We start from the raw sequence: 16,670 nt of genomic DNA, 5'->3' as shown, positions 1-16,670 counted from the left end.
GCTTTCTTATTGAGCAATGTGCTTGCGGCCCTTGAGCTTCCTCCTCCACAGGATCTTGCGTCCCGTCCGGCTCCGCGTCCTGTAGAGGAATCCGTGTCTGCGCTTCTGGACCAGCCGGGTGGCGCCGTTCATGGTGTTTCGGGGACCGCAGCGGATCTGCATGTCGCCCATGGCAGGGTGAGCTGAGATGGCGCTCGGGGGGACCAGGTCTGCCGAAGCGGCAGTCGAGGGGGTGAAGCTCGAGGGCAGGACTGTTCGGCGGACGGTGGAGGGGGTCAGGGAGGGTCGGAGGGGGACGAGGGTCGTGAACGTCCTGGAGAGGTTAGTCGATAGCTCGGTGAACGAGGGAGATGTGAGGGTTTACCTGGGCGATTGAGTGAGGGGAGAGGTCAGGACGGGTCGCGCCAGGCGCGTGACGGAGCGGAACATTGTGTTCATTGCGATTGAGACCACGCAGCGACGACTGCGGCTGGTGATGCAATGGACGGGGCGGAAGTGGTGATGGTTGAGGTTGGAGTTGAATGTTGAAATTTTGGGCCAAGCTCGGAATGATGCTGTTGCCGAGTGGGGCCATCTACCCTAGACTCTGGTTTCAAGTTCCCGCGGCTTCATCCTTCCATGTAGGATCTATGATATCAATTTGATCTTTTTATCATAATGGATTCTTCTCTTGAATATCCTCTCTCTAAGATCGTTGCTTCATCACTGTGTATATCCCAAGTCTTTAAACGCCCGCTGCAGAATCTCACGAATCACATCCTCCTTACGCTTGTTGTACTGCATAACATCCTCATCCTTCTCAGCACTCACAGCAGCAGCCTCCCTCTTTGTCCTCTCATACAACGCCCGATCCGAGTCATTGCGTCTCAACCAGTCGGTAAAGATCTTGTGTCTTGCAACCTCGGGCGAGTCAGGTCCCCAGACGTGCAGGTTTGTAGATATGGGCTCGTATCCGCAGAAGAAGCGGTGCTCGTGCCAATGAGGCTCCCGCACAAGGAACTGGAAGCCTACTTCTTCAAGAGCGGGCGCGTAGGATGCTTCGTCTGTCACGTCTTTGACGACCAAGTCGATGTCGATAACGGCTTTGGCCGGAAGACCCGGGATGCTTGTCGATCCGACATGGTTGATAGAGACAGCTGTGCTGCCGAGAGCGGACTCGATGCGGGCCTTGAGCAGGTCAAAAGTTACCGGCCACGAAGGGTCAGGCTCGACAATGGCCAGTGGAGGCTTTGATCTGCGGAACGCCACCCGCTGGAGCAGTGAAGGGTCAAATTCGTAATCCTTAAGCAGTTGCTCGACAGAGGGCGCCATGGTGTGATTGGTCGCTCAGAGGTAAGCAGCCGCCCGGTGTTGGTTGTTGGTTGAGATATACCTTGGCTCAAGACAAGGGAGAGAGACCAAGACAGCGGCCTAGTTTGAGGTACGTTGTCTTATCTCTGGCATCAGCAGTTTTTGTGCCAAGCGCTTAAGAGGATTATATGCTGCGTTGCGCTGATGTTGACCTCTAGATATCTTCCTATTGTGTTCGGCAATGACTCACTTGCCGATACAAACAACTACAGACATCTCACACAAGTACAACGTCAGATCGGCACAACTTTAACCCACCAATACAAGAGAATACGATATCAAGGGCAGAGAGTTTTCCCAGCTTCCGTTTTCGTCTGCATCAATTGTCTGATCGACAACAACCCCTGCAGACCTGAAGAACTGCGAGCGCAACCAACACCCTTTCTTCAGCTCCCAATGGGCTTTGCTCTCCTGAGTTTCAATCAATGCTGGCCCCCCTGATGCGACCCAAACCTTGACTTTGCCGAGTCTATTTTTGTTTCAACACTTGCTTCGCCTTGCTGGCCGAGTTTTGGGCTGCGTCTCAGCTAGATCTGCTACCAACACAGAGTTGCAATGCCTTTTCGAGCAAGGCTTTGACTGTGTCTATTACTGTAGACGGCTCGACCCGACCCTTGAACTTGTCAAGTGGGAGCACCATGATCGTGATAGCGTCGTTTCAACTTCAGTTGATTCCGCGATTCCGTCCTTTACAGAACCAACAACGGGCGCCTAGTTGCAGGATAAGCTGATGGCAAGATGCATCGCGGGGATAGCCCGCTCCTGGCAGCATCGAGCCCAAGTCTTGACTTGGATGCTGTACTGGTGAGATAACCACCATGGTGGAAAGACATAAAACGTAGAGCAAATCCAACTTTTGATCAATCCAAAACTACACATCTCAATCTCTTTTGTTACTCATTGTTCTCTCATTCCCTTGTCTTTTTTCCTTTCCCCTTTCTCTTTCTCACTGCTACTTCCTTTCATCTATCATCATGGCTGGTCCAGTTGATATCACCCCTCAAGTCCCCCAAACTCCACCTCAAACGGCAGCCAAGTCTCCCAACAGCCTCGATCTCAAAGACAATGAACATCTTCTGGGCAAGTCCCCCGCCGACTCTGGCGTGTGGGACATGTCTGGGAACTCTGTGAGATCTCCGAGTCCGTCTACCCCTGGGAGGGTTGACGTCGAAGTTGACTCGGATGAAGAGGGTAGCTTCTGGCAAAGCGCTCAGACTCTTGCGTCCCAGAAGACTTTCCCTAAGAAGCCTGTTGCTGAAGAAACTCCGGTCAAGGCTGGGAAGGCTGTTGATGCTGAGATCATGCCCGAGGATCCGTTCGACAACCCACACAATAGGATCCTGTTTGACGCCATCGACAAGCTCCAGTCTTTTGGCTCGAGGGGCCTTAGAACCCCGCAGGTATGTTTAGAACTCTGGATCTAAGGATATTTGTACTGACAGAATACAGCTCGTCATTGTCGGCGGCCAATCGTCGGGCAAGTCTTCACTCTTGCAAAGCTTGACCGGCATCCCATTCCCAGTCAACAGTGGCTGCTGCACCCGCTGGCCGACTCGCATCGTCTCTAGACGTACAGGGCCGGGCAGCAAAGACTCGTTCCGTATCAGCATTGAACCACCTGATGTGAACGTTTCTGGCATGGAGCCGGCCTCTGAAGATATCAGCAGCTACTCGCACCAAGGAAATACCCTGACCAAGGACGAGTTTGTCAAGACTATCGATGAAGTATGTTGATATCCCAAACCTAGCGAAAGGTCCCTAACAGTAGCAGGTCTCTGATCGCATGGGCATCTCCCCAGGAACAGGTCGAGGTGCCAAGAACTTTGCCTCTGAAGTCTTCAAGATTGAACTGTCCGGGCCAAACCGCTCCTATTTCAGCATTCTGGATCTTCCTGGAACCTTCACGAACTCTGTCAAGGTCAACGAACAGGATCCATTCCAGGTCGAAGCAATGATCATCGAGTACATGAAGAATCCTGACAACATTGTCATGTAGGTTGACCCAACCTCTGAACTTGGGCAAGGCTAACAGAGAGATAGTTGTGTTTTGGACGCGCCGACAGACTTTTACCGTCAGGACGCTTTCAAACTGGCTTCTGAATATGTTTCTGACCAAGAGCGTCTTGTGGGAGTCTTTACCAAGTGTGACATGATTCAGAATGAGCCTGACGCGGCGAAAGAGGTACGTTTCTCCGAAGAGATTGTGTGACTTTTCTAACGTGGCACTCAGATCGTTAAAATTGCCACCAATGACTCTTTGAGTGACTCTGGCCATCTCCACAAAGGCTGGTTTCTCGTCCGAAACCGTGCTGGCAAGGACGGAGATTCTTTTGATCTGAAGGCAGCTGAGGAGAGTCTCTTCAGTACAGCTCCTTGGAACAGGGCCCCTCAGCACCGTCTGGGATCTACCGCTTTGAAGACGTACCTTGGAAATGTTCTCAGCTCCAAGATCCGCGACTGCTTCCCCGAGTTGTGTGCCGAAATTGAGTCAACTCTGAACCAGAAGCTTGCAGAAAAGCAGAGCTTGGGCGAGCCTCGGGACACAAGCTTCGCTAAGCGACAGTACGTCACGGACACTGTCCATAAGTTCGAGGAGATAGCCAAATGGGCCCTGCGCCGCCCTGAAGATCTGCCAGAAGCTGTCACGCCACTGCTCTGGGAAGTTAAAGCACTTGACCAATGCCTTGGCGACTTTATGCGAGCAAAGGGAGGCAAGTGGGATTTTGAAGACGCCGATGCCGATCCTTTTGCCAAGATAGCTGAGGCTCTAGGCCAAGAGCCGAGGCTATCGTTGGCGTCGCAGGTGGCTCGCAAGGTGTCTGCCAGCCTGGACGAGAAGTATCCCGACTGCTCTTCCGTCCAAGACCCGGAAGACCTCATGAGGACGATTGGGGAGCAGCTTTCCAGGAACCAAGCTGCCCAGCTACCAGGAATCGTCAACCCGGTTGTCTATCGAAACATGTATCAGATGCAAGTAGAGAAGTGGGAGACCATCACACAACAGCACCTGCTTCTCGTGGGTCAGGCGATTCAGCGCTGTTATAGATCCATTCTGGACTTTATCTTCCCTTCCCATGGCGAGCCAAACACACTCCGGAATGAACTGGAGAAGATCCTGCGGGGGATCCTAGATGCGTCCTACCAGGTGGCCGAGGCCCAACGCAAGGAGGCATGCAAGAGCAAGACCGAATGCAAGCTGCTCCATACCACGGACCCCAAATTCGGCGAGCAGGTCCTTGGGTGGCGACAGCTGAGGTTCTTCCACGCCACGCGGGTTGCCCAAATACACGATCTAAGTGATGTCGCACATCTGTCGACGTTTATCAACTACTTTCACCTCGCACACCCGAGCCTCGAGAAAAACATGATTCATGACGTCCACGACGTCCTGAAGGTGTACTACAAGGTATGGCTGTCATGGTTTTATTAAAGCATTTTCTTCTAACTGGATTCTTTCAGATCACCTTGGACGCGTTCATTCCACTCATGAATGAGACAATTGTAGATAGGTTTGTCAACAATAAGAATAGCCCGCTCAATAGTCTCACCAACAACTGGGTCCTCGGACTGAGCGATGAGGATCTGGACATTTTGTGCAGAGAGGATGAGAGGATCGTCGAGAGGCGGAGCGTGCTGGGGAGCGAGGTTGAGAGGTTGCAGGGGGCTTTGGCTATTGTCGACAAGGCGAGGCAGCAGACGGCGGATTTGGAGAAGTATTAAGGCTCTTTATGAGGATTGGGCTACATGAGGACTTGTTATGTATGTATGATTGTGTATTTCGAATGTGGCGTTGTATGATTATTGGTGGTCTTGAGGTACGATTTATTACAGTCTCTGCTGAACCATTCTCACTTCACTTTTTCCAGTTGTTCAGCGATGTGCCTTTTCCCCCCATGATATTTTCATTGCTTCATGTATTATTCAGTCTCCCGAATTGGGCCGTAACCGCTCATGAATACTCAGGTTTAGGACTGATAGTGGTGCTAGTAACACAACGAGATGAGATGGGTCCAACCACATACGACACTCACAGACAGAAGGACATGGATGAACCTTTAGACCATGTTTTTCTTGCTTAGGCAATCATTTGTGTGCCTATTGAAGAGGTTTGGTCAAAGAGATGAGTTGTACATCTTCATACTTGGGCAATTGAGATCTTATACCGGTCCTGCGAAAGGAGGAGATATTGGCCATTTTCGGTTGAAGATACTCAGGAATGGTTATTCAATTACAGCTGATATAGATAAAACGACGCTTGTTCCTTTTTATACAATCTTGCCGTTCCTCGTGATTCATTACACACAATTTACATAGCTTAAACCTTGGTGGCATTCTCATCAGTGCTTCCGCTCCTGACACTGCTCTTCTCGTGAGAAGCGGTACCCTTCTTTCGCCTCATGAGCATGAAAGCGATAGCTCCAATAATAGCAACAACACCGAGGGTAACCATGGCACCGATGACACCAGCAACGGCGTTGGACATGCCGCCCTTGCTTCCGTCCTTTTCATCTTCAGTCTCGGCGGATTCATCGTCGTCTGTCTCGTAGGCTGCGCAGAAATCTTCCTTGGCTCCGCACTTGGTGCACCAGTCTCCCACGTCGGTGATGGCGCGCTCTTCCATCTCGCTGACAAACTTTGGCCAGGGGAGAGAGTCGTCGTTTGTGCCGAAGAGGGGGAATGTCTCGAGTTCGCCAAAGGTGCTGTTACGGAAGAGCCAGCGCACGCGGAGGTCCTTCTCAGGGTCAGACGGGAACGAAGATGCGTCGGATTCGGTAAAGAGCTCAAAGGCCATGGTGGAGGCGTAGTCGGGGAGACCGTGGAATGCAGGGTCTTCGTCGAGGAGACCTGCGAGACCAAAGAAGGCGAGGAAGGTGTCGTAGCTGCCGGCAAAGAGGGAGAACTTGAGCTTTCCTTCAGAAGTTACGGTCTCGTTGAGCTGGGCGAGGACGGCGCCGGAGAGGGTCTCGGCGCCGATAGCTCGGGCCTTGTCGGAGGCGTTCCAGTTCTGGCCGAGCTCTGCAGAGTCGGCGAGGGTTCGGAGCTGGAAGAGGTCCTCGTCCGAGACGTTGCGAGCAGGAGAAGTAGCGTTGTGAATGCGTGCAACGTTGACGAGGTCAAAGATGTTGTAGGCGTTCTTGTAAGTCATGTTCTCAGGCTTGAGGTTATACACGCCGTCCGAGAGAACGTCGTAGAAACCTTCGTAAAACTTCTTGGTGTCCTCCGTACGTTGGGCAAACACCTCGCTGTCCATGAAGGCCTTGGAGGCCTTCACATACTTGGGGCATGCGTCGTCGCCCTTGATCCAGATGGTATCGGGCGAATTGTCGCTGATGGAGTGCAGCCGAACATACTGATACCCATCGAGAGGCGCCTGACTCTGAGATCCATTGTTGAGCGTCTGCGAAGCGATCTCGGGATCCAGATCAGCCAGAGGAGGGTAGAGGCCTTGCAAAAAGGCAGTGGCCGTGTTCATGAGGATGCCCTGATCGGGAGCGCTGGCAAAGACCTGCGCGGGCTTGTATTCATCCTCTGAGATGCCGAGGATCTGGTAAGTCGACTCGGATGAGAGGTAGCGGCTTCGATAGTCGCTGCCTACTTGGAAGTTTTGCTCTGCGCCGAGGGGGGTGAGGGCTTGAGCGCCATACCACTTGGTGGTTCCTATGGGTGTTAGTGTTTTTTGTAAGAGAGATGGAGGGGAAACATACGATCTCCATGACGGCTAAAGACGACGACGCCGTGGATAGTCTCGGCAGCAGCAGTGCCAAAGAGCAATCCGAGAGGAAGGGCTTTGGAATACATGATGAGGATGAAAAAGGGTATCACAGGCTTTGGAGCATCGGTCACACACAGAAACACCAGCCGATGGGCCGAAGAGTGGGAAGACGAGCTAGATATTTATGCTTGGACACAACCTTATACCCTAGCTCCAACCCCAAAAGCACTGACTAATGATTATCTTTTGTAAATCACTCACGCCCTTCTCGATCAACAGTGGCCAATGCCCAGGATGGAGAGGGTGCGGAGAGGGTCTGACCGGTTGGTGTGATATCCATCGCATCGCATGGTTTGGGAAGCTCCATACAAGAGATCCTAGCCCAAAAGCTTCCCAGCCCCGCCTTCAACAAACGCCGTGTTACGTCCGCATAGACGAATGATATGAGAATGCCAAGGACCGGGTTCAGCGGAGATGGTGCCGGTCTCGAAAAAGCTTCCAGATTGAGAATCTTTTACGCCCATGATGGATGGAGTCGAGGTCTTGCAAGAGTGGGGGGTTTTGGGGATGGAGCCGAGGATGGTTGAGATAAGGATGGAGTTGATGATAACAAGAGACTCACCTCGGAGATGCCCATCTCCGGTCATGACCTGTATCTAAAGACATGAACCCAAGAACCCGGTCTATTTCACGATACCCTCATACCCCAGCTCCTCATACTCCTTCTCCTCTTCAACTCCATCATCCCACCCCTTCACCATGACCACCTCGCCAAAGTAATTAACCCCGCCCCTCTGCTCAAACCCCACCTTGTCAAACAGCGCCCTGCTCCCCGCGTTGCTCTCCTTGATCTTGACCATCAGACCCTTGATCTCGCCTCCTCCGTACTCGGTCAGCATCTCTCGCATGTGTCTGCGGAGGTACGTGAGAAGGGCTTGCACTGCGGCCCGGCCCATGCCCTGCCCGCGGTGTGACGGGGAGGCTATCATCACGTCTACTTCGCCTGTGAGCCAGTTTTGCGCTTGGGCGAGGGCTTCTTCTTCTTCTTCTGAGGCTTCGTAGGTGTGTAGGAAAAAGTTGATGTCGCCTCGCATGAGTTCATCCGCATCCGCCGTGCCAGCTTTAACCACAGACGTAGCCTCTTGAAGCGGCGCGCACACGATAAAGGTGAGCTTGTCTGAAGAAGTGCGCCACGACTGCTGGTTCTCGTACTCTTCCTCCAGCGTCATGGGCTCAGAGGCCGTAGCCTCTTGAATGTCCTAGCCCAAGTCAGCCCTATAAAGTCTTTTGAGTCCAGGAAGCTCACAGGGTCTTGCATCCATGCGTGGTATTGCCTCACGTGGTGTGACTCGTACGGGACCAGTAGGACCCCTGGAGTCGAGATGGCTGCGAGGAATTAGTCATGACTCAAATAATAGAGGGAATTGACTTTCCTGTGTTTTGGTTTATTCTCATTTTTGCGATTGATGTGTGTCGTGAGTTGTAGGTTCACCGTGAGCTGTTTAAACTCGATTGGAGAAAAATTCATGGATGGGGCAACACCACACAGCGAGAACCACCGAGTGAAGAATTGGGTATGCTATTGTACAGTTTCATAGACTACATGTTTTACACATCTATCTTCTCATACACATCCGCACTACATCATTTTCATAACTCGTCAGTTGCCTGGAGTCTGTCGAGCTTCTTCAGCCAGAGACGCAGCCACCCGGCTCAAGCGGTTCTTGGTCTTGCCCGCCTTTGTCGGCGCAGCCTGTCCCGTCACAGCCTCATAGTCTGGCAGCTCAATACCCGATACTGGAGGGAACAGAGACGCCCATGCGTTAGGCTTGGGGTCAATATTCTTGCCGCTATCTCCGAGCTTTTGGGGCTGAAGAGGTGCGACACCATACTCGAGGTCAGCATCCTTTGCCGCGAACTCGACGGTGCGCCTCTCTGGCTTGACGCCGAGGCCGTCGAGCAGCTCGCCTGCCTTGGTCGGCATGACGGGCTGGAGCATGATGCCTGCGATTCGTAGGGCCTCGGCACATCGGTAGATGACCCAGTTGAGACGAACTCGAGCATCTGGACTTGTATCCTTGACCATCTGCCAAGGGGCAGTATCAGAGATGAAGCGGTTGGTCTGTCAACGTTAGCAGCTAGCAATGACAATACAGTTTTAGGAACACTCACATCTCGAAGAAGCTCAAACACCTCCCTGAGAGCGCCACTCAGGTTGATGTCATCCATCTCGTTGCGAATCTTTTCAGGCGCAGTCTCCAGAGTCGACTCGAGACTCAACAAATCAGGTCCCTCAGAAGCCAATCCAGCGATGTCATTAAACTTGCCCTCTCGAGCAAATTCAGTAGCCTCAAGAGTCGACCATCTACCAGTCTTGTTCCGAGAGATGCGGTTAAACAGGTTGCCAATGTTGGCCTGGAGCTCCTTCTCATACGCGACAATGATGAAATCGTTTGCGTAGCTCATGTCACCCTTGAAACTACCGTTGCGCATGAGAAAGTACCGCAGGGGATCCAAGTTCCATCGCTGAACTGCGAAGAAGGGGTTGACGACATTGCCGAGCGACTTGGACATTTTGCGGTTCGACATGGTCCAGTGGTTGTGGCAGACAATCTTCTTCGGCAGAGGGAGGCCCACGGCCATGAGCAACGCGGGCCAGTAGATGGCGTGGAAGCGGATAATGTCCTTGCCCACGACTTGTACATCTGCTGGCCAGATGCCCTTGTCGGCGCTGTCGACTTGCCACTTGGAACCGAAGCCGGCTTTGGTGATGTAGTTGATGAGGGCGTCGACCCAGACGTAGATGGTGTTGGAGGGGTCCTCAGGGTCCTTGATTCCCCAGCTCAGTCTCGACGCTGGGCGTGTGATGGAGAGATCCTCAAGGTGGTGCTCAACCCAGTTCCTCACTTCGTTCATGCGGTGAGCTGGCTGGATCCAGTCAGGATTCTCGTCGTAGAACTTGAGAAGCTTCTCCTTGTACTTGGATAGAGGGAAGAACCATGTATCTTCTGTGACCCATTCAACCTCGTTGCCCGTCTCGATGCTGGCCATGATCTTGCGTCCCGTCTGTGGCACTACACTGGGCTGGACCAGATCTTCGGGATAGAAGCACTCATCACTGACACAGTACCAACCCTCATGCTGTCCCTTGTACAAACCCAGGCCTTCAGGAGCACGAGTCTTGAGAAGCAGCCAGAACTGCTCCACCACACTCTTGTGGTCCTCATCCGTGGTCCGGATAAAGAAGTCGTGAGAGATGTTGGCGACTTCTGCGAGGTCCTTGAACTTGCTGGCATTGTTGTCGCAGAACTCCTTTGGCGGCATCCCCTCTTTTGCGGCTGCTTGTTGAATCTTCATTCCGTGCTCGTCGGTACCAGTACAGAGGAGGGCTTCCTTGCCGTTGATCTGTTGCCATCGCTTGAGGACGTCGGCCAGGACCATGGTATAGAGGTGGCCAATGTGCGGTGCTGCATACACCATGAGCAAGTCTCTTAATCACTGTCGGCTCCAACATACCAGCATTGACGTAAAAGATGGGCGTTGTAATATAATACGGCTTCTCTTTCGATTTGTCCGCCGACGAACTATCCGAGCTCCATCGATGCTGAGACTGATACACCCGACATCCTGGACATACCCAGCTGGACTGACGAGGGAACCTCGATTGGACCTGGCGCAGGCCGCGCAAAGATTGAAGTCGAAATGCCCTCATGACTCCTCTTAAGCCGTCAATTGAAACGCTCCCTCTGACAAAGTGGGATGAATGGCTGCATCGCGTCACCTGGAGCTCCAAAAATTGGCCGATAAGCGGCGTGAGGATACAGTGTGAATTGGGCTAGCCGATAACTGTGCCTCTCCTTCCATCGCAGGCAGAAGAGCTTCTCAAGCTTCCCGTTTTGTGTTTTGCGCCAAACTCCCAAACTCGAACAACAACAGCAATAATCTCCTCTCGTCGATCAAAGAGCCTTTGAATATTGTCGCTTTACACACAGACTTCATCATGGCTCTCCCAGACGAGGATACTCAGGTGCGAGTCGCCAGCGAAGGTAGGCATCATCTCTTTTCCTCACCAACCAAAGCTAACACCTCCAGCCGCCGAGATCTTCGTCACACACTACTATCAAGCCGTCAACAAGCAGAGCGCGCTTCTCCCCTTCTACATCAACTCTTCCTCTCGGTACCCTATCCCCGCCGACATTTCCATTAACGGCGCCGTCCTCTCCGCACCCACCGACTACTCTAAACTCCTCGAGGCCCAAGGCCAAGGTGCACTCTACGAGCTAGAGTCCTTCGATGCGCACGTCGTTAACCCATCCTTCGGCATGGGCGCCCCCGAGAACGTCTATGAAGGCGCCAAGGTGGAGAAGAACGGAGGTCGCATGAGCATCCTGGTCAACGTCATGGGCAAGGTGCAGTACGGCAAGGGCAGAGAGGCCCCCCAAAAGATGTTTCACGAGACGTTTGTCCTGGTGCCCAACTGGGAGGCCATGGTCAAGAACCCACCCAAGGGCGTCAAGAGGTGGTTGATCATGTCGCAGAACTTTCGCGCCTTGTAGGGATGGCCGCGGGACGTGGGACAGACATCGACGACAGAGACGGCGCTTGCCGCTGCTGCTAGGATCTTTTCGACTACCGGTGCCATGAGCAAGACACAGGCTGCGAGCCAGCAGGCTATCAAGACGAAGGGCGTCTTGAACGAGGATTCGACCAAGGCCAATGTGTCGAGGAAGCCCAGAGTCAAGGGAGCTTAAGCTGGAGAAGAAGCCGGAACAGCAATGCCATTATAAGATACCCGAGTCGAAATGGAGAAGGCAGCTTCATTGAGGTTATGAATTTGGAGAAGCGCCCAGTTTACGACATGATGAGAGGCATCAGATGCTTCCGCTAGATAGACCAGCCACCAACACAACTTTGACTGCCCCTTGCTTCTCGTGTATACCTACATATGAACCGTGCTTCCTAACCTAGATATTCTCTTGATATTGTTCTCCAAACATGGTGTTGTAGAACAATAGCTTCACCTTTTGGCGGGGTAACAAACATCCTGGGCCTTGTCCATCTCCAGCCCAAAAAAAATAGCCTGGGCATGTGCCAACCCCACCATCAAACCATCCCCGAACCCGACTCTCCAACTCGTCCAACCTGAACCATGCCACCCAAGACAAAAGGCAGCTCCAAGCCCGAGCCCAAAGGTTTGCTTTCTCTGCATATTAGCAAATATCCAACGCTGACATATAGTAGCCACCCCAGAACCTCCTCCAGACACCGTCTCTCAACGCTCCGAGCAGCGCTTCTTCCAGACAAACCCCATCGAGCAGCGCCGTCAGCAAGTCGGCCTCGCCTCTCTCTCTCCCGCAGAGAAAAAGACCTTTACTCACACCAACCTCATCCTCCCCGTCGCGAACCGCCGCGTGCCCCTGTCGAACCGCTCTGAGCGCGACTTCTGGAAGTTTGTCACAAAGGAGGGCCTGCCCATCCGCCGCCTTCCGCGCGACTACGCCTGGGGAAAGGACCGCTCCGGGAGGGACATCGGGACTTACTCGCCTGACGAGCTTGAGCAGAGGGGGCTTAAGCACGCAAAGCTTACGAGCTTGCAGATTCAGCATCGGCAGTTTCTGAAGAAGAGGGAGATTGCTGGTGGAGAGGTTTCTGAAGAAGAGGTTGCTAAGGAAAAGACGAGGAGAAAGGCGATGGCTGCTCTCAAGAGGGATCTCTACGGGGAGATTACTGGTGCTCTGGCCCAGGATCCAGAGTGGGATGATGTTATTCCCATTCCCCAGAACGAGCCTGAGGATGCCCTCGCTCAGATCGCCTACCCGGATGACTACGCCGAGGGTACGTCTCAAGAGCACAGCTAGACGTAACTACAAAAGCTGACTGAGAGCTTCTTAGCCGTCTCGTACCTCCGTGCCGTCATGGCTGCCGACGAGTGCTCGCCTCGAACCCTCCGTCTCACTGAGCACGTCATCTCGATGAACCCGGCGCACTACACCGTCTGGCTCTTCCGCTTCAAGATCATTTCGGTCCTCAAGCTCAGTATTCCCGATGAGATCAAGTGGCTTAACGAGGTGGCCCTGTCAAACCTCAAGAACTACCAGATCTGGAACCATCGCCAGTTGCTCATGGACTACTATTACCCCCTCATCGAAGAGGACGACGCGACTGTTCGCAAACTTGCTCGCTCTGAGACACAATTCATCACTACTATGCTAGCTGAGGATGCCAAGAACTATCATGTTTGGTCGTATAGACAGTATCTCGTGGGTAAACTGTCAATGTGGACCATGAGCGAGCTCCTCTCGACACAGAACCATATCGAGGAGGACGTGCGCAACAACTCTGCCTGGTCGCACCGCTTCTATATCGTCTTTTCAGACCCTACAGCTTCAACAGCCGGCTCTGGGCCTACTGAAGCAGACCCGCGTGTTCCGGCAGAGACCATCGATAGAGAGATCAAATACGCCAAGGAAAAGATTAGTCTTGCGCCACAGAATCAATCGCCCTGGAACTACCTCTTTGGCGTCCTTTCTAAGGGTGCTCGACCTTTGGCGTCTGTCAAGGAGTTTGCAGAGGGCTTTGTTAGTGCATTGGGTGAAGATGCTGAAGAGGTGCGCAGCTCTCATGCGTTGGATTTCCTGGCCAAGCTGTACGATGAGGAGGGCGACAAGGACAAGGCGGAACTGTGCTTGCGACGGTTGGGTGAGAAGTGGGATCCTGTACGAGAGGGATACTGGAAGTACCGAGTGACGCTGCTAAAGAGCGGAGGTGAGAAGGCTCAGGAGTAGTTTAGTCGTGTTTTGTATCGTTATGATGTTATGATGTGTCGATGAAGCATGGAGCACAAGTTGATACGTCTCACAAGAACGTCGAGCAACAATTTCTCCAAAGAGGTTCAGCAGCAGGCAAGATGAAATAGAAGAGCATTTCGCATTACTGAATTATAACGTATATATGAACCCCCCAGTGGTAACCTATAACTCCCAAGCCAAGCGCGTCCCTACCCTTCCCTACCAACTCGCTTTCTTCTAGATTTTTTCCAATTCATGACGGACGTCACCTGGCTCGTAGCCATATAGTACATCGAGCAACAAACTCTGAGGTAAGGTGAGATATAAGACGCCCTGTCTCATGGTATCAAGGGAGTGTTTCACCGGCTCTCGACCCGCCAGAATTTCCATCCCTCTCGTTCTCCAGTATCGCCGTGGACGCCTACGAGCTTTTCAACTCCTTCAGTACCCTCAGCGTTGAGGAATTTCTCCAGGTCAATCTCCATGCCACCTTCATCGTCCTCCACGGTGCCATTCTTGAGGACGGCAGGCCACAACACACCAACGCCGTCACCACCCAGAGTGGTCTCGAACTTGGCGTAGTTCTCATCCTCGAGCTGCTCTTCCAGCTTATGCAACTTCTCTGCAGGCGCATCGGGTCGGAGAAGTGTGATAGAGCAACCGCCACCACCGGCACCAGTAAGCTTGGTCCACCCGATACCCTCGTGATCCACAAGTTCTCGTACTCGTTCCAGACGAGGGTGAGAGACGCCAAGCGACACAAGCAGACCATGGTTGATAGTCATCAGCTCACCAACCTTAGTAAGGCACTCCTCTGACTCATTATCAAAGTGAATGTCCTCAATCAAGTCGGCAGCAGTATTCGTGACTCTATCCATAGCATCCAGGATAGTTCCAACAAGCTTGGGGTGAGCTTGCTTAAGCTTTGCTACCTTTCCCACCTCGTGCGCAGTCGATTTAGCTTGTCTAGTGTCTACCAGCAAAAGAGGCAGCTCGGGGAAATCCCAGAGTGGTCTAACAGACGGCGGCTTGGAGTAGTCGGTACGTTGAAAGACCACAGCCTTGCCCTGTGTGGCTACAGTGTTGTCCACACCCGAGGGGTTACCGTGGATACACATTTCCGACACAAAGGCCCATCTGTTGATTCTCTCCACCTGAAGTCGAGCCTCATCTGGGGGCTGATCTGGGTGAGGGCCGGACAAGGTGCGTAGTTGTAGAAGAAGCGCAGCCGAGAGACAGACTGAGATGGATGCGCTGCTACCCAGGCCAGCACCAATTGGTATTGTCGATCGTAGAGTATAAAGACAGGCGGGGAAAGAAGGCCATCCTAGCGAGAGGAAGAGGTAGAGGAATGCAGATGCTGAACTGCGGTGTACTCGGCGGATTTCTTCTGGGCGATCGGGGGAGACGACGTTGATATGTGGCTGAAGGGCTGCGACGAGGTCGGGGTCGAGTTCGGTGACGAGAGAGTAGTATGACTTCTTCTTGGACGGTTGCTGGAACGTCTGCCATGGCAGCTCGTCAATGTTCCAGGTGTGAACCAGATCGATATCTGGGAATCGTAGAGAAACAGTGCGCTTCGACTTGGACAGGGTGGTGACGTGAAGGTATGATCGCAGCGAGATGGCTGCAGCGATGGCGGCCTATGCACCAATGGCAACGTGAGCATGCAATTGACGTTGTAGGGGGCGAGTATCATACCTTGCCATGGACGACAGAGTGCTCACCAAAGACAATCACCTTTCCTGGGGCCGAAACCATGAAAGGAGGTGCCATGGGGCTAGACATCTTGCGGGCCAACCTACGTCGGACGGCTGCAGAGCCATTGCTGGAATCACCTGAGAATTCGGAACCCGAATCGGAGACATTGGCAGCGGAATGGCTCCCGTTGTGTCCGTTGATCATGACCGAGGGCATCTCAACGTCAATTGAGGGAGTCGCGCGTCTCGTATCTTGGCGTCGAATCGCAAACGCCAACAAGGTCAGCGTCGTGGGTGTACCTTGTCAATGGTGGGCAGTCTGTGCGAGGGGGGAGCTCTTCCAGTATGTTGCGATGCCGAGAATACGGTTGTAGATGGATAGGTAGGCGAAGAGATGGCGTCAATATCGAAAGATGAGGAGCGACAAGAGTAAGGATCAGAGTTGAAAATGGTCAGGTAATTAGAGGTTGTCGCGTTGTTGTTTGATTGTTTAGGTGTTGTTCGCTTCAGGGGTGGTAGAAAAGAGTCTAGAGCGGGGGTGTAATAATATGGGATGAGATGGGAAGCTCAAGCTAAAGTCTTGGAGTAAAGAGGCTCGAATTCGGATACGGTACGGGCAGTAACGGACTCGCACCCCAACAAATGCAAGCCAAAGACGCAAATGAACGGGTAATTTGGATCCAATGGTAGGTAGCGTCACGGAAAGAGCGTTAGTTGCAGTCCCAGATAATGCCCATGGGTGCCATGCGATGTGATGCGTGTGATGGATGCGAATGCGGATGCGGATATGTGTGTATGATGCGCAAAGCAGTCAATATTTTAACAAGAGACTCCCCCGCACTTTCAGCTTGTACCTGGATCACTGTACCTGCCTTTTGGCACACTTGTCAGACGAGCTGCCAGCCCAGTCAAACACAAGTGGATGCAGCAAGATGGTGACGGCGTCGTCCGGAATAGGCAAGGGTCCGGATGTGTGTGGCCGATGATGCAGGCGTTTTGATGGCGGCTACAACGCTCAGACGGAGTGACGGGACTTGACTGGAGGAGGCTAACGTAGCAAGAGGCTGGGTAAACTGACTTAGTACATGTACTGTAGATGCGGCAGAGGAGTGTGCAAGA

The 16,670-nt window shown here is 52.9% G+C and overlaps 9 protein-coding genes across 9 annotated transcripts; 3 read left to right on the top strand and 6 right to left on the bottom strand.

The window, feature by feature from the left end:
- Positions 1–6: 6 nt before the first annotated feature.
- On the bottom strand, positions 7–429 carry MRS44_012201 (uncharacterized protein; the record flags this gene model as incomplete). The annotated part of the gene is made up of 2 exons (XM_046269559.2): positions 7–313; positions 365–429. The coding sequence occupies 2 exons, from the start codon at positions 427–429 to the stop codon at positions 7–9; spliced, it is 372 nt and encodes a 123-aa protein (XP_046133345.2).
- A 273-nt stretch (positions 430–702) lies between these two features.
- Positions 703–1,311, bottom strand: MRS44_012200 (uncharacterized protein; the record flags this gene model as incomplete). Its single annotated transcript, XM_046269558.2, has 1 exon — positions 703–1,311. One exon carries the CDS (start codon positions 1,309–1,311, stop codon positions 703–705), a length of 609 nt encoding a protein of 202 aa, XP_046133346.1.
- Positions 1,312–2,324: 1,013 nt separating this feature from the next.
- On the top strand, positions 2,325–5,070 carry MRS44_012199 (uncharacterized protein; the record flags this gene model as incomplete). The annotated part of the gene is made up of 6 exons (XM_046276207.2): positions 2,325–2,750; positions 2,800–3,075; positions 3,122–3,342; positions 3,391–3,532; positions 3,581–4,756; positions 4,810–5,070. 6 exons carry the CDS (start codon positions 2,325–2,327, stop codon positions 5,068–5,070), a joined length of 2,502 nt encoding a protein of 833 aa, XP_046133347.2.
- A 595-nt stretch (positions 5,071–5,665) lies between these two features.
- On the bottom strand, positions 5,666–7,149 carry MRS44_012198 (uncharacterized protein; the record flags this gene model as incomplete). Its single annotated transcript, XM_046280063.2, has 2 exons — positions 5,666–7,008; positions 7,056–7,149. 2 exons carry the CDS (start codon positions 7,147–7,149, stop codon positions 5,666–5,668), a joined length of 1,437 nt encoding a protein of 478 aa, XP_046133348.2.
- Positions 7,150–7,746: 597 nt separating this feature from the next.
- Positions 7,747–8,518, bottom strand: MRS44_012197 (uncharacterized protein; the record flags this gene model as incomplete). Its single annotated transcript, XM_065618716.1, has 3 exons — positions 7,747–8,322; positions 8,419–8,449; positions 8,493–8,518. 3 exons carry the CDS (start codon positions 8,516–8,518, stop codon positions 7,747–7,749), a joined length of 633 nt encoding a protein of 210 aa, XP_065474788.1.
- Positions 8,519–8,723: 205 nt separating this feature from the next.
- On the bottom strand, positions 8,724–10,504 carry MRS44_012196 (uncharacterized protein; the record flags this gene model as incomplete). Its single annotated transcript, XM_046278530.2, has 2 exons — positions 8,724–9,185; positions 9,236–10,504. The coding sequence occupies 2 exons, from the start codon at positions 10,502–10,504 to the stop codon at positions 8,724–8,726; spliced, it is 1,731 nt and encodes a 576-aa protein (XP_046133349.2).
- A 559-nt stretch (positions 10,505–11,063) lies between these two features.
- On the top strand, positions 11,064–11,814 carry MRS44_012195 (uncharacterized protein; the record flags this gene model as incomplete). The annotated part of the gene is made up of 3 exons (XM_065618715.1): positions 11,064–11,109; positions 11,156–11,574; positions 11,620–11,814. The coding sequence occupies 3 exons, from the start codon at positions 11,064–11,066 to the stop codon at positions 11,812–11,814; spliced, it is 660 nt and encodes a 219-aa protein (XP_065474787.1).
- Positions 11,815–12,212: 398 nt separating this feature from the next.
- MRS44_012194 (uncharacterized protein) lies at positions 12,213–13,848 on the top strand (the record flags this gene model as incomplete). Its single annotated transcript, XM_065618714.1, has 3 exons — positions 12,213–12,255; positions 12,302–12,898; positions 12,956–13,848. 3 exons carry the CDS (start codon positions 12,213–12,215, stop codon positions 13,846–13,848), a joined length of 1,533 nt encoding a protein of 510 aa, XP_065474786.1.
- Positions 13,849–14,210: 362 nt separating this feature from the next.
- MRS44_012193 (uncharacterized protein) lies at positions 14,211–15,768 on the bottom strand (the record flags this gene model as incomplete). Its single annotated transcript, XM_046278531.2, has 2 exons — positions 14,211–15,494; positions 15,553–15,768. The coding sequence occupies 2 exons, from the start codon at positions 15,766–15,768 to the stop codon at positions 14,211–14,213; spliced, it is 1,500 nt and encodes a 499-aa protein (XP_046133352.2).
- Between the last annotated feature and the right edge of the window lie 902 nt (positions 15,769–16,670).

Source organism: Fusarium solani (assembly GCF_023522795.1).
Source record: "Fusarium solani strain SB1 chromosome Unknown bctg00000008, whole genome shotgun sequence".
NCBI classification, from domain to species: Eukaryota; Fungi; Ascomycota; class Sordariomycetes; order Hypocreales; family Nectriaceae; genus Fusarium; species Fusarium solani.
Note: the sequence above shows the minus strand (reverse complement) of the source record. Positions and strands in the feature narration are given on the sequence as shown.